We start from the raw sequence: 16284 nt of genomic DNA, 5'->3' as shown, positions 1-16284 counted from the left end.
GCCCTTCATACTTGAACTTGTCCCCCGACCTTTGTGTGGTGCAAACGATAAACTCACAGAGATTTTATTTTAAACAAACCTACGTTTTTGGAGCTACTTTACACAACACTAGTGTTTAGAGTAACATAACAAACATGTGGTAGCATATTTTATATGTACACATGTTGGTATTTACAAGATCTATTTGATGTGTTCAGAAGCAATGTAATATTTACAGTCATATCATAATTAAGAGGTAGAATGTTATTCTTATTACACGAGAAGAATTAAATCTGCTGCTTTTTTTACTAATCTAATGACTAAAACATAAAATCGCAGCTTTTAAAGTAAAATCACATTTGAAAGTAAACAATTCTATTGTTCTTTTACACTCTTCACTTGGACCACACTTCATTCTTGACAATTTCAGGTTGGCAAGATTAATTATACGTGTAGCAGCCAGAGATCGCTGATCCAAATAAACGATGAAGCGAAAATGTCCTCTAATTTCACAACACCGGAGATCTTAATAGCAGCTTAATACAGTGTGGTACCCAAGCTTTTATCTGCCTAATTTATTAAGAGAAAGGTGCCTTCATCATTCCTTTGTTAGTTAATTACATTTGTATTAATTACCCTGAAGAGGGAATTAAAAAATCAGTACTTAAAAAAATAATTCTTTGTAATACAACTTTCACCATAACAAGTTGGTAGAAAACAGGTGCGAAACAATAACACATCCGAAATTGGGTGCACTAACCCATAACCTTGACCATGCGATGCGACGACGGCGACCTTACGGAAGTTCCGTGAGCGGGAACTTGGCAGAGAGGCGCGGCGTGCATATAGCAGCAAGCGGAAGAGGGAGCGGACAACAAAACGATTTATTATGCTAAGCTTTAATCGTTGCTTTTCTTTGGAGAAGAAGTCAAAGGAGCGGATCGCGTATTATATGATCCAATGCCCATAGACATCCGCAACGCGTCAACGTTTCATCTTAACTTCTGTTATAGGGAACGATCGAATAAATCTATAGTAATTTCATAATGCATGCAAATGTCTAACGTTGAAATAAACAATGTAACAATCCAAACCAGAATAATTGTAATGATTCATTTATTTAGGAAAGGACTTTCAATTACTTGCACTAGACCAACACTGATTTTTTGATGGGGAATTTAGATATACGTTTAATCAATTCCGCTACCGCTCATCACTGTGTACATATACAGTATAGCGCTGCGCTAGAGCGAGGCGCGGTGGCGTTTGGAAAGTGTGTCAGTGTGTCAGAGCGCCCGCCTCCCCGCACTCGCGCCGCACTCTCCCCGCACCCGCACCGCGCACTCCCCGCACTACATCCGCAAACACACCGGCATACAACAGAGAAACTACTCCTCTAAGCATTTATGCGTACTTACATCTGCTTACCACATCACTAAAACTATGAAGACTCAATACCCTAAATAATGTATTAAAATAAGGTAGCTACAAGAAATGTACTATGAGATTTTGTAGAACGATTCGCAAATCCTTAACATGAATTTTTCTTCCTGAGTCGAGGAAAAAATAAAAATAAATCTCAAAGTGAAAGTACTGCAATTTGCAATGTGAAGTAAACATATTAATAACTCCACTATTTCGCGACGTTCGAAATCCAAAACCGTTACCAAAAAAAAACCGAACAGTTGAAAAACTCCACTGTCATCCGTGTCACCTACATGACAATTGGAGCAACGAAATCTTTCGGTTTCTTGTGAGATAAATGCCAAGTCTAGTAAAAGCCTGAAGAAAGCACAAGAAAATAACTACTAAGATTGAATTTTAAAAGAACTTACAAACGATTTTTCACAAACTTGTAGTGCTTTAGTTATGTTCAAAAATAATATTTAAATATGGGACTGAAAATATACAACAACCCACTCGACTACACTCGGTTTTACCATTTTTTGGACCTAGGATGGTTTAATATTTTTTTTTACATGGTCTTGACGTAGCAAATAATAAAACTGTAAGTGAGAACAAATATTTTTGTCTCAACTTGAAGGAACCTTAATCCTCTAATTTGTATTTAGTAGTCAGAAAAGCGATGATAAATCGGTTAACATAACGAAGTAAATAGCTGTAAATACTCTGCGATAGCTGAAACGTTAGGTGTCGCTTCAGTGCGCTAGCGGCTGCCCGCGGGGATTACAGGGGGGGAGCTGGAGCCCCCCTCGGTTAGAAAAGTAAAAGTCATGGCGTCGGCAGAGTAACTGTACCCGCATTCGCTCTCTGCGCGTCACTGACACAGTTACCGGCGGCTATTTCGCGCGGAACAAGTTACTTCGCCAGTTGACACACTTTGCTTCGAGGAATTTCGCATTCGCTTAGACTTAACGTCGCATCATAGTTTTATACGGGATATTATTTTAATGTACTAATCAAAGACATTTACATCAACTGCCTATTGAAAAACATTTTTGGATATAACGTCATGATACTCAAATACTAAACTCTCCAGCTATACTAATATTATAAAGGGGAAAGAAATGGATACTTGAATTTCTGTGAGTATTGACGTAACTCAAAAACTACTGGACCGATTTCAAAAATTCTTTAACCATTAAAAGGCTACGTTATTACTGAGTGACACAGGTTGTGATTTTTACAGTTTTTTAATAAATTTAAACATGTTTATCATACGAAGAATCCCTATATTTTTCCAAAAGTTTAAAGCAAAATTACAAATTTTATCACAGATAATCTCGAGTGAAGAATTCGGTGCACCACCAAAAGGTAATATAACCGCATTCGTGATGACTTTATTATGCATTGACTTTTCCGATATGCGGTCAGCGAGTTGCCCATTCATTAGTTTGCGTCGTAAAAACACCGTAAACGCCGAGTGGATAGTATCCAACCGACCATTGCACACTGCGTGAGGAAGAATGCCTATAAACATACAAATACAATCAGATCATTAAACTACGGGACACATGTACAATCGCGGAAATTCTCGGTGTCCTACTTAAGGTAAAATTGCCCTGTTCATTACCAAGAGATTAATTCCGCTTCTTCCTACAACTAATTAGATAGCAGTGAAAGGGATAACAAAAAAAAAATGACTAACCGTGTATCACTATCCATTGATTCGGATTATTCTCAACCGTCACCCCGCTTTGTCCCCATTTAGACACAGATGAGAATAAAAACAACTTTTGCGACGAGGAGACGGTTGGAACTTATTTTATTTTATAACGGTTCCATCTGTCACCTTTTTGGTGGTTGTGGGACTAAATGGTGGGATGGCTGAAATTTTTTATTCTCACGTGGGGACAGAGCGGGTTGAATTGGGAATAATCCTTTTTTAGACAGATACATTTTTAATGCGTTGTATTTTGTTTCGCATCTCGTTATAAAATATTCAAACGATTGTCGTTTTTAAGGTAAACAACCGCTATTTTCCCCGACTGTACATAAAAACAGCTATGGATTTTTTAAGTTATATTTGAACTTTGGACTCATGACATACTAGAAACTAAACACATCTTCATGCTGACTGTACTTGGGTGACGGACCAGGGCGCTGGATATAAAGGGCGCCAGTATCTGTCTTATGTAACACTGTTACACTGGGTTCCGTAGAAATATCGCGGAGGCCGATAGCGGTAAAACCAGCACTAATGTGAGCAATAAAGATCTCCTAAAACCTAACTCAATGAAGATGACAAAGGTACCGTTACCTCCCGCGCATAACCAACTTGGAGCATATCGACAACTGTTAGTTTACCGCTAAACGATCCCTTTGTAACAATTTACTGAATGTAGGAGGCGATTTTGGTGTCTATAACTTAATAGGAGCTTTAAAAGGTTTTTTGACCGACTCCTTATTCAGAACTGATATAAATTCGCCAGCTAAATGTGCCTTGAAAATGGCAAAATTGAATATATCAATAACCTTTATTAAATGAGGGTCTATTATAAGAGAACCTTTATGTATAGAACTGAGTCTAATACGAAAGAAATACCTAAATTACGTGATATGAAAACATTTTCGCTTGACATTAATTAGTATGTAAGTACAAATAAACGCTAACCACGTATTTAAGCTGGAGTTTGCTCTTGTCAATATCCACAGTATGACTTTTTATTGACTGATCAAACATCGGCTGAATATCAACACGCTACAACTTTCCACGCATACAAACAATTGTACACGTATACACACAGACACAACACACGTGCTAGTCTAGACCAGGCTAGACATTGTATTGCAGCTGTCAATTGTCAATCATTGACACAAAACAAAAGAATGGTATCTTTACGCGGAGTAGATGCGAAAAAACATACTTATGAATATTTAGTAACAATATTTATGACTTTTCCGAATTTAATTATAAATACTTGTTTACTAGATATTTAATAGATTTAAGAGTTTAAATTAAACTCAATATGATGTTACCCCGAACAAAACTATTAATAATTCATGACAGAGCAATTACTTTGCCTCAGCTATACTTTGAAGCGCTTTGACGGGTGTTGAACTCGTTGCTATAGCAACATCCGTGATAGTTGAACATTACGTTGGCCTCTTATCGTCGATAGAGGTTAGCCGGACACTATTCAAATTGATGCACATTACGATAAAATTTCGCAACATTGTAAAATAAAGGTTACTTGAAAATTATGTGAGAAATTTTAAACCAATTTCACTTCAATGAACAAAACAAATTAGTTTTATGTTTTTTTTTTTTTTAATGTAAGTAAATTTTTGTTTATTTAGGAATATTTATTTTATGTTTATTACTAAGCTCTAAGCTTGTGCTAGCATATGGTATACGACAACAGTCGAATAGCGGGATTCGAACCCTCGACCACTAGACTATTGGCGCAAATTGCAAAAACACATTCGACATATGACAATTTGAAACTCGAATAACCTAATAGTTATGTTACATTTAATTGGTATAGATGTAACTAAAAATAGGACATTCCAAATTATGTTCCAAGAGATTTCATCGACTAATTCATGGCTCTAATATCTTATCAAATTGGATGAAGACATCAAATCGGTAAGAATTGTTCTAATCCTCGTACATTGTTCCATTGAAAAACAAATGAATGATAATCAATGTAGACTATGAACAATACAGGGTAGATAGAAGGCAACGATATAATTTCTCTAAGCCGTGACAGATGTGGGAATCATGCTATTTATACTTTACTGAGAAATAACGAGAAGGTCGAAAAGAAATCTTAAATCTGTATTGTAAATCTTTTTAATTAACACGAGCATTGAACTCTTACAATACAATATTAAACCAAATTAATATGAAAAAAAAATGCATAAAACCTTTGTAGTGGTTTTGTTAAATTAAGGGTAAAAATTCTTTGAATATTAGATCTGCCAATTTGTTTCTTGTTAACGATGAAATTTTAATTGAAAAACTCATATAAATAGAAAAACGTCCATCTGCTAGGCCCAATATTTAATAATGCATTTGCTATTCTAAAATATTACCATGTTATAAAGGCTTTGCGTTCGGAAAATGCAGGCTGTATCGTTGAGTGGGGGTCATGCGGCGGTGTGCGTCGTGCTAAGCCGGGACGTCGTCAGTAGGTCAAGAAACAAGGTCGGCCATTTCTCTCGGCACGTGGCCGGTGTGCTGGCGGTAGGGGGGGCTGCGGGAGCAGGGAAAGGGGGGCGTGGGCGTGAGCTTAGATCGAGCTCGCTTTGAGCTGATGGTAACATATCTTGTGCTTAGCGAAGAAGCTGTATTAATAAACTCATAACGAAATAAATTAGTACTTATTCAGTTTGTAAATAGTGGTTAGATGTTATCGAATTAGTCAAAACTATTTTAATTGCACTATTTAGGAACAGAACTTTTGCTAAGTTTTAGAAATCCTTTATAGTTTTTTTTTATAAAATTGGAGCGTTATTTTAAGTGAGACTAACATTACCTAGGCAGCTGGAGTACAAAATTTACATATATATTTTTTACTTTAACAGATTCAAAAGTTTTATAGCTAAGATTAACTGTTCGTAACTGGTTGTGTTATTTTTGTCTACAACTTTAATTGAATCTGTTACAACTAGTTTTTAATAAAGTAACGTGATTATTAATACAAGGGCCGTCAACGCCCACTGGTTTGTCCTCGATGTTGCGAAACGTAACAAGTTCAATTGACTTCTTTCATTGATACCCTAAGTGGTACTAACGGGGAAATATGGTAGAAATTAAATTAAGGGTGCACAAGATATAGCAGGAAATATAAAGCGTTATAAGAGAAAAACAGTTTGAGAATCTTAGATAATTAGTGTATAACAATCGGCAGTCGAATTGTATGGTAAAATGTTCGCTCCTTCTGCACAGTGCCATGTAGGTGGACGTCATTATACGAACGACCCCAAAATTAATGTCACTATATTCGGCACGAGAGGAACCGTTACTTCAAATTGTATATTGTATCTGTCAATCTGTCTGTACGTCTGTCTATTAAGTATGAAAATTATACTCAATTAAATTGTATTCTAGTCCTAATACTGGTGTGTAGACGTACGTTAATTCAACTAGTTGAAATAATTAATTTCAACGTCACAACAGTTTTCGTCCAACTAGTTGAATTCAACATTTATGTAGGAATCACCGATCGTCTTTAGTTTTCTTAATGTCTTTAAGTACTTCTTTTATTGTATGATTAACTAGTTGATAAAATAAACCAGTTTTTCAACTAGTTGATAAATGTCAACGGTTTAGTTTTGTTGATATAAAGAAAGATTTTACTGTATGACAAATTTGTCCTCCTCCCTTTCACCTCTGTTTCTAAGAATTAAAATTCAATATATTTTAAAGCTATGAAAAAGTTAAGAAACATGAATTTAATTAAACACAGTATTTATAAACATATATTTTACAAGATACATTCTTCACCAAGTAAAAGATTCACTTTCAAATATTTTATCAATTTAAACTTCGATTCGACCTCGATTTTTGTAAGCTCGTTAAGCGATCGGAACCGACAATTATTGTATGCATCTCCAAATAAATTAATGTCCCAGACGACTTACTTATCTCATTACAAGCTTCTGCATAATCTGATCCCTCCACCTGTCTACCCCTCGCCCCACCCCGGTAGTCTACTTCCCTGGCACACATACCGACCGGACCGGCTCAAGACCTAGATATTTTCGGCAGAACTATCACACGCGAATTTGAACTTTAACACCGTAAAGAATCGATACAACCCATCGAAAGAAATTGCAATTAATCGAACCACGATAAGATCGATTTTCGATCGGCTTCGAATTTCGATTCTTGAATCGAAAATGCGGCGTCTTTGATGAACGATTCGAATTCGGACCGCTTTGCCATCGTTTTGTAAATGTACATTCTAATTTGATTCTTAACTTGTAAACGTAGGGTTTGAATTGATTATTGATTGAAAGTGGGTCCGCCAGTATGTCACATAGGTCTTTGAATATTGAGGCGCCGAAATCGTGTTTCTTTTGAATGTCCCAGAAATTTGAGCGTTGTGAATCCGTTGTTAGTGCCGGCTTTGATATGCTAACTTTTACTATCTTCAGCTTTAGTATTATCTATTCTCGGTACTAACTGGATTAATTAATTTTATATAGTAAGTAATGTAAAAAGAAACTTTGACATAGATATTTACAACTCTGTGAGTAAATAGTTAACAGGTACTTGGTAGGAAACTTACTAGTAAAAAAGCGAAAGCTTATATGGATGGATGATTTTCATTATCTCCGGAACGGCTTAACAGATTTTGATAAAATTTGGCATAGTTATAGAAAATAATTTGGAATACCACATCATATGTAGGCTACTTGTCTTATTTTACCGCGCGCGAAGTCTCGGTCGACAGTTAGTAATTCAATAAAACAATCTCTATAAATCAATAATCTTTATTGGTTTCCAAAAAACATGTTTGTAAAATAATCGTAATTTCTCTCGAGGAAAAAACAAATCAAAATCTGAGTAAATAATCATCTTAATAAAATATATAGTCAATGAAAAAACTTTGGTTGTAAAAACAACCGAGCCAATTTATGTTTGGCTATAAAACTATAAAGTAAAGAAAAATGCAATTAATGAGTTCAGAAAAAAATGTCATCATACTTATAACTAAAATTATTATCGTAGAAAAAAATCAAATATGATTTATCGTTTACAAAATCGATTAAACAATGTTATAACATTAAAAAAGTCTTTTCATAAACGAATAAATCGATTTGATTAAATAATTGTTTTTATACAGTAAAATGTAATAAACCACAAACACAAAAAGATATAGAATGCTCATATTCTAACTTTTTGTGTGGTTTCAAATATTACATTGGTCTCGTAGTCAAAAATTAAAAGTGTAAATAACTTCACAAAATGTAGTACATAATTAACAAAGACAAATGTGTAAATTGTATTATATCGGTCACAAAAAAAACTTATTTTATAAACAAGTAAATGTCAAATTTATATTGAAAAATCTCATTGATTGTTAACGCTTAAAACCATGAGACGTTTTTTACAATTTTTCATAATGTTAATCGAAATTATATAAATGCGCCATCTAGCGTACTAACGCGAAAATAACATGACAATATTTAAAGAAAAAACAAAAGTACGAAATAGTAAAATATAAAAATAAAGCTAACGCTTTCAAATACCAATTAGGAATGAAATAATTAGTAATTTACTGCGTTAACTTCTTCTCCAGCTCTGCCCAGACAGGGTCGAGTGCGAGTTCTCCACTATACACCCTGTCGGCCAGAGAGACGGCGCGCGTCGCCCCGCGCTCGCCGCGCTCCCCCGCCCCGCGCTCGCGCTGCCCGCGCCGCCGCTCCGACGACATGCGCACGCTGCGCATTATGGCAGCCGACCGCTCGCGCTCTGAAATTCATCGTTAACCATTAATAAACTATGAAATACAGAAAAATCACTACTGCAAAATCTACATCATTAGCATAAGATTGATTACATTATCATGAGTTAACTTTGCTACGAGACGAGTAGCAGAATTAATGTAGATGAAGCAGATGCATTGGAAATATGAAAAGCAATGGGGTGTTGTGACAGTAAGCGGGAGGCGAGCATGAGACATGCAGCGTGCGACGTGCGGCATGCAGTGAGCAGTGTGCAGGGTGCAGCGTGCAGTGAGCAGCGTGCAGTGTGCAGTGTGCAGCGCGCAGTGAGCAGTAAGCAGCGTGCAGTGAGCAGTGAGCAGCGTGCAGCAGGCGGCGTGCAGCGTGCAGCGTGTTACCGAGCTGCGAGGCGAGCGGGCAGTAGTTGTTGGTGTGCGCGAAGTCGCCGGTGGCGCCGCAGCGCGCGCACACGTGCTCGCGCAGCACGGGGCACGTGACGCGGCCGGCGCGGCGCAGCGCGTGCGACTGGTAGTACGACACGCGCTCGCCATTCGCGCGGCAGAACGCGCACCCGCGGTTCTACACCACATAAACTTTAATCACATTCCAATAGTAGGCATCAAGCTAACCGTCTAGTGGCAGTGGCAATGGCGGAGGCGTGGTGGCAAAGCGGGTGTAATGTGTGCGTACCTCGTCGCTGCGGTCGGCGTGCTGCGGGCGGTCGAAGGATCGCAGCAGCTGCAGCAGCGCGCGCACCACGACGCGCGGCAGCGAGCTCAGCACGCGGTATTGCTCCTCAGTTATGGCCTCCCCTGCCAAAGCGCCAGCGCCCATGTCTGAAACAAAGGGACTTATTTTGGCCCAGCTCGATATACCCTATAGCTCGTACTGTAAAACGAAATGTTGAAATGCAACCTTGCTTGACTTAGATTAGAGTTTAACATAAAATATCGTAGTCTTATAACTCACTGTCAGCGGAGACATAGCCGCGGTCGAGTGCGGGCATCGCGGGCGGCTGGTACACCTGTGCGGCGAGGTGCGGCGCGCGTGTGGGCGTGCCGCGGTGCGCGCTGGGCTGCAGCACCATCGACGCTAAGAACAGAAATAGTCAATAAACTAACCACATTCATACGGAGATGTTTAAATTCTAATGATACTCACCAGCGCGTCTGTTTACGCCGTCTACATCGGGATCGTACGGGGAATCGACGCCGTTCATTCGGAACTCCTCCATCACTCTGTCTACGTGGGTTCTCCTGCTCACTGGAAACATAGAAAACGTTAAACATAAACTTTAACATAGAATAGGTATAATAAATTATGACATTTCTAAGTTAAAGAACAATTAGCAAAGTCCTATTAAACCTTGCAAAATTTTGGATCAGAAGTGGTTACGTTTTATAATCTTCAAAAAGAAGATTCTCAATTCTTCTCTCCTACTTTTATGAGTTACATAGGATTTCTTTACATTCACGTTTTGAGAGCAATACATTGTTAGTAAGGCGTTGCTAGATGCCTTACCATCTACGTAGCTGACAGATCTGCCTCGGGACGCGTGGTTCAAGGCTGATAAGTGACTCTCGGGCGTTGGTAGCGACTGACTGCCTCCCCACGAGTACTGGAAACAACAAAGAATATGGTTCAAACTCTCAAAACCACAGGATAGAGATTTTGTTAACTCTCTCTAAAATTATATAACACTAGTTTGACAAAGTTGACCATTAAAGACTTAAACCGTTATTAATTTGATAAAGTACTACTTGCTCAAGTTCTACGAACTTAAGTTATCTGTTTGTTACTTAGAATCAAGTGGGCAAGCGAGCAGAGTAAACGATTTCAATGAATGTATGCATTTCTCTATCTATTTTGTTTAAATATTTAAATGGCTATGACTTTGTTTTTGACTTGCTTTTATGTTTGGGTTTACATATTAAAAACTATAAGTTTACAAACTAAAAAATCCGAAAAGAAGGGCGGCCAAATATTAATTTTTCTCTACCGCATTTTAACTTTTTTGCACTTGTTTACTAGACCTCTATTGTATTTTTTCACAGGTCATTTAAGTGTATTTTTGAAGAACTGTATATAATAGAGAGAGAGATGAGGTAGACCTAGAAAGAGATGGATGGATTGCGTGAAAGGTGACATGATCAAGAAGTGAGTGATGACTGAGATGACGGATGATAGAATGCTTTGGAGGACGAAAACCCGGTGCGCCGACCCTACGGGAGTAGGATAAGGTAGGGGAGATGATGATGTATATAACGCCTGGATATAGACAGGTCCAGTACACATTAAAGGCCAACTATTACATTATACCAGAGCAGATTTTGAGTGTAACTGTCATAATGTGAACCAAGCATAATTTCCAGTTACATCACGATACAAGTACCGAGAACTCCTCCAACAATAATTTCAAAAAGAAGAAGAAATCTTTGCACATACGATTAGCTCTATATGTTAAAATTCGAAGTACCCGCAATAAAAATACGATAAAGTGTCGCATTTTCCAATATTTTGTTTAAATTTTCAATTAATCTACTATATCTCCGTACATTAAACAATATGAAAACCCCTTTCATTTCTCCTTGAGTTGTGTAGGTAATGTAATTCTAATCAAAACATTTACTCAAATTCTTAACCTAGCATTGTAAGAATAACAACAAAGATAAGCCGTTATTCGATCTGTCCAGCGACAATGGCGGCCGATTCTATTCATTACTTAAAACTTAATGCACGGCCGCCATGTTTTTTATGCAACAAGTTGCATTGCATTCGTTCATTTAGTTTTGATGAATTGAAAAATCCTTGCTTCTTGTGCTAGAAGTCTTACGAGCTATTAGACAAATGTTACTGGCTAATAATTGCCAGTATTTTATTTTTATTTTTTTATCTGCATAACGTAAACAGATAATTTTGTACACAAAAAAGTTGCGCTAACAAACTCTCGTTGCAAATCAAAACAGAAACTGCTTTTGAAACTTGACTCGCTCTTAAGTTACTTCTTTGTTAACAATAACTAACTTACCAAAGTCGCAGTCATCAAAACATTACATTTAATTAAGTATTCAAAATTAACTTGTTAAGTAAATTAAATTAAAACTTCGAGAACTAAGAAACAATGTTTTACAAAGTACCGACGCAGCATAATTGTTGTTTATTGAAAATTTGTTTTTTATGTATTAAAACTTACCGAATCTAAAGAAGTGCCGCTGCCACTGCTGTAGTCACTGTGATGGTTCATTTTTATTGATTAAAAATAATCCAAATTAATACAATAAAATGCGTCAAATATAAAAGTCTAGGAGCTAAAAGGCACCCGTCTTCTACCGCGGCCGAGCGGGAATGAAGGGAACGACACTAAATGTATGCACAATGAAATGGCCATTTTTGTTAATACTGCAATTATTTCCTATTCGTTATTTAAAGTATGGTATGTATTGTTTTTTTTCACTTCTACAAAGTACCTACGCAATTTAAATTGTGATTTAAGTGTTGCCAAGTTGTTACAAATCTTACCTCTTACTGTAATACTTATCATACTAATATAAATGAAAAAGTTTGGATGGATGGATGTTTATTAGAGTTGGTTGTAAACTGGTGAACGGATCTCGATGAAATTTGTCACAGTTGTAGAACATAGATTAATTCTGTTTTATTTTTATATTCCTCTTGAACGAAGTCGTGGGCAAAAGCTAGCACAGTAAGTTATATTTTGCTTTGTGAGTATTTTTAAAATTATGTGATGTTATATACTTACTTGGTGGAATACAAATTAGATAAAAGTTTCTAAAACACTATTTAAGTAGCAAAATACCTATTATATCTAGAATTAGTGTTTTGTTTTTCTCAGGATAGTTTATTTTGCGTCATCATCATTCTTAGACGTTGGACAAAAAGCGTTAAAACAAACATGAGTCGTTTTATCAATCAGCGAAATTGAAACCAAAGGGCCTATCAATAAAGTTTTTATAGTTGCGAGAACTTCTTCATAACGTCATCGATAAATTTTAGTACGAGTATGGCTTGTTATTGTACTTTATGTCCGGTAGCAGCGCTGCATGTTTCGAAAATGTTCTCACGAATTTTCATGATAGTCCAATTTTGTAGGAATATGATTCTATGCACTTATACTGTGAATTTACATAGACTTAATACGATAGTTAACGCTTTATCTAATAACATTACAATAAAATATGTGATCTAAAATTAACTCAACATATTTTGTGTAGATTATTTGCAGGGGCATTATTAAAGAGCTAGTGTACTAAGAGCAAACTAGATGGCGTTGATGTCAATGATTCTTTAAAAAGATAAAACAAAATTTAAAACTGTATTGTATTGCAGTAAAATATGTGATCTATAATTTGTAACTCAACATTTTTGTGTAAATTATTAGGCAATGCCGATAAACGGGGAATGACATTATAAAAGAACAAGTGCTTTAAGAGTAAACTAGATGGCGTTGATATCAATTATTGTTTAGACAGTCTAAACTAAATTAAATAATTAATTGCGACACCAGCGCTTTATCGACTCAGATAAATTTTTCTCCCTAATCTCAATAAAAACAGGTTAAAAGACGTGGTATTTTGTGCCTGTTTGATTTTCGCCATCGGCGCTAATGGTTGCGGTGCCCACAATCGGAACTAATCTGTCATAAATATCTCAACGAAACAAAAACTATCACTTCCAAGCAGCCATTTTTACAGTGATTTGGTTGTTCTTGTTTTATTGTACTTTATTCTTATTTTGCCAAATAAGCTTTCATTTATAGAGAGATATTGTAAAATAAAACAAAGTTATAGAAACATAATGGTTTATTACAGCCTCGATTGCATAAGATATAGGATCTCTGTCAATACTGATTGTTCCTTACGATGCAACTGCAGCCGGAGATTCCGAACAACTTTTACGAGAATAATCACAAAATTATCACTGGTTATGTGTTACACTGCGAGAAATATACATCATGGAATGTTTAATTTCAATATTCCAATAATAATGCAGAGGCAAGTCTACTGTCTATTTCTAGTCTAGTATACATTCTTTGATATGAAATAGGTAATCTAGTAAGAAATAATAATTTTATTTTACTATGAAAGAGATTCGAATAAGGCATAGATTGTTTATTAAACAGTTTTTGTAAATAATGGTTGTTTTTCTTTCGTGTTGTCCTCTCTATTCATATGTTGAATGTCTTTGGTTCTTTTAGTATATTTACTGTACCCTTTGATTAAATATTTAGAATACAATTTCTACAAGCAACAAGATCCATATGTGGTTAAAACGGACATTACAAGCACGCAATTTTATTAATACAAATAGTGTTGCCATTTGAAGTAAAAATGACTTTATTTGTTAAATATGTAGTGAGTAGTTTAGTGAGCGTACTGATTCGTAATAAATGTTTGTTTGAATGTGTTTAGCATACAGAGAACACAGTGTAACACAGTGCCGGGCGGTGCAGGGCGGTGCTCAGTTGGCGTCGACGAAGTACTCCTGCGCGGCCTTGGTGTCGGGCTTGATGGTCTTGGCGCCGGGCTGCCAGTTGGCGTGTACTGGAAGGCCTGCACCAGCCGCAGCGTCTCGTCCACGGACCTGCAAACACGCGACACTTAGTACGGATATTGCCACACAAATTATAACAAAACCAGATATAAACCATTGCAGAATGCAATCCTAATCTTCGTTTAGTAATATTATAAATGCAGAAGTTTAGATGGAGGGATAGATGTTTGTTAGAGTTTGTAATAAACGGTTGAATGGATCTGGATGAAATTTGGCACAGATGTAGAGGATAAAGGTTATGGTTCCCATGGGATTGTATTAGTTCTTATTTATGTTTACTGTATAATTCTGCAATAGTTCAAAATAACTTATTGAAATTTTGCACAGATATAAAACCAAGGCTGGATAACACATGGGATATTATTCATCCCCGACAATGTCAGGTTCTCGAGGGCTACGTGTTTTTTGTTTTATGTTAATATGTTTTCTAATACTGCGCGTCCGAAATCGCGAGCAACAGCTAGTTACTTATGTAAAATAAATTATAAATTCACATTTTTTTTTCCGAGAAATTAAAGTTGAAATACTGTTTCTTAGAGATTGTTAACATATCACTTAATCATAAAATGTACTTCAACGTAAACATCACAATTCAATATAGATATGGTTTTGTAGTATGATAATCAGAGTGAAAGTGCGGGCACTGTACAGTCAGCTGCACAAATGTATCATCTAATATCATAAATGCGAAAGTTTAGATGGATGTTTGTTAGTTTGTAGCCTAAATAGCTAAACGGATTTTGATGGAATTTGGTACAGATGTAGAGTATAGTATAGTATGGAAGAACACAGGCTATTCGCTTTTGTTTTTTAATTACAAACAGACGGAGTCGCGGGCGGAAGCTAGTTCATTTACAAAACTGTACAAACCTGCAGACTTTCAGTTTTAAATATGACGTATAAAGGTAATCAGCATTAATTGGAAGCATTAAGCAGATAGATACGACATATATTTTTGAAACTGAAGAATTTACAAGTTTGGAATAAGTTGGTAAAGGTAGGTATTGAAGCTGACTGTACAGGTGGTGATTTGCTTTTAAGTGATATGACAGTGCGTGACAGTCAGTGTCTGCGCGATATCTACACAATACTATATCTACTGTCTACTGATAAGTCTGATATTTTTTACACTTCCGATTATCATATAATCAGTATCTGTATTTCGTAGTAGTAATAGTTACTAATAGGACATCGGTGGCTCAGTGGTTTAAACACTTGACTTGTAATCTACAGGTCTTGGGTTTGAACCCTGCCATGTACCAATGTGATTTTTCGAATTTTCATATGTACATAATTTACCCGACGTTCTTACTGAGAAGGAAAACATCGTGATGCCTGCACATATCGATAGAGAAATTCAAAGATATGTGTGAAGTCAACCCGCAGTGCTGCGTGGTTGACTATGGCCTAGTCACCCTAACTTAAAGTAGACTCTAATCCCCTTAGTGGCGATGTATAGTGAGGTGATGATATGATAGGAAGGAATGTAACGAATAAACCTTACTACTTGGTAGATTTTCATCATTAGATAAAAAAATCGCCTTCCTTCTACAATACAAAAAAATGTTTTCTAGCATCGGTTTCCCCTCCTTTGTACCTCTTTAAATTTCTATCATTATTGAAAGAACCAACATGTCATAGATTAAATTGAAAAATTACATAAAAAAACCGTAATATTAGGTTACTACTAAAACACAACTACTGTTAATAATATTTTTAGTATAAATAAACTTATCAAGAAGCTTCGATTAATTACTTAGTGTCTTTTATATATAAAAAAAATATTGTTAATACTCATTTTAGTTAATTTTCCGAAATTTTAAAAGTGATTTTCCTATGTAATCAAGTGTTTGTGTGTAGTGGCGGTGGCGGTGG

The 16284-nt window shown here is 36.3% G+C and overlaps 2 protein-coding genes and 1 pseudogene across 2 annotated transcripts in view; all 3 read right to left on the bottom strand.

The window, feature by feature from the left end:
• The window catches only part of LOC106111031 (homeobox protein Nkx-6.1-like), a 12928-nt gene extending 5811 nt beyond the window's left edge, over window positions 1-7117 (bottom strand). The window contains exon 1 of the mRNA XM_013292996.1: window positions 7030-7117. Within this exon, the coding sequence (XP_013148450.1) occupies window positions 7030-7117 (88 nt within the window). The remainder of the gene's footprint in view (window positions 1-7029) is intronic.
• Window positions 7118-8271: 1154 nt separating this feature from the next.
• Window positions 8272-12148, bottom strand: LOC106111083. Its single transcript, XM_013293054.1, has 7 exons — window positions 12032-12148; window positions 10360-10456; window positions 10000-10101; window positions 9808-9930; window positions 9529-9674; window positions 9237-9417; window positions 8272-8866 (listed from the first exon to the last, which is right to left on the bottom strand). Exons 1-7 carry the CDS (start codon window positions 12080-12082, stop codon window positions 8670-8672), a joined length of 897 nt encoding a protein of 298 aa, XP_013148508.1. The 5' UTR covers window positions 12083-12148; the 3' UTR covers window positions 8272-8669.
• Window positions 12149-13643: 1495 nt separating this feature from the next.
• The window catches only part of LOC106111030, a 12525-nt pseudogene continuing 9884 nt past the window's right edge, over window positions 13644-16284 (bottom strand).

This window comes from Papilio polytes, unplaced genomic scaffold, assembly GCF_000836215.1.
Source record: "Papilio polytes unplaced genomic scaffold, Ppol_1.0 DF824180.1, whole genome shotgun sequence".
NCBI classification, from domain to species: domain Eukaryota; kingdom Metazoa; phylum Arthropoda; class Insecta; order Lepidoptera; family Papilionidae; genus Papilio; species Papilio polytes.
The sequence above is the reverse complement of the archived record's forward strand: the minus strand, read 5'-3'. Positions and strand labels throughout refer to the sequence as shown.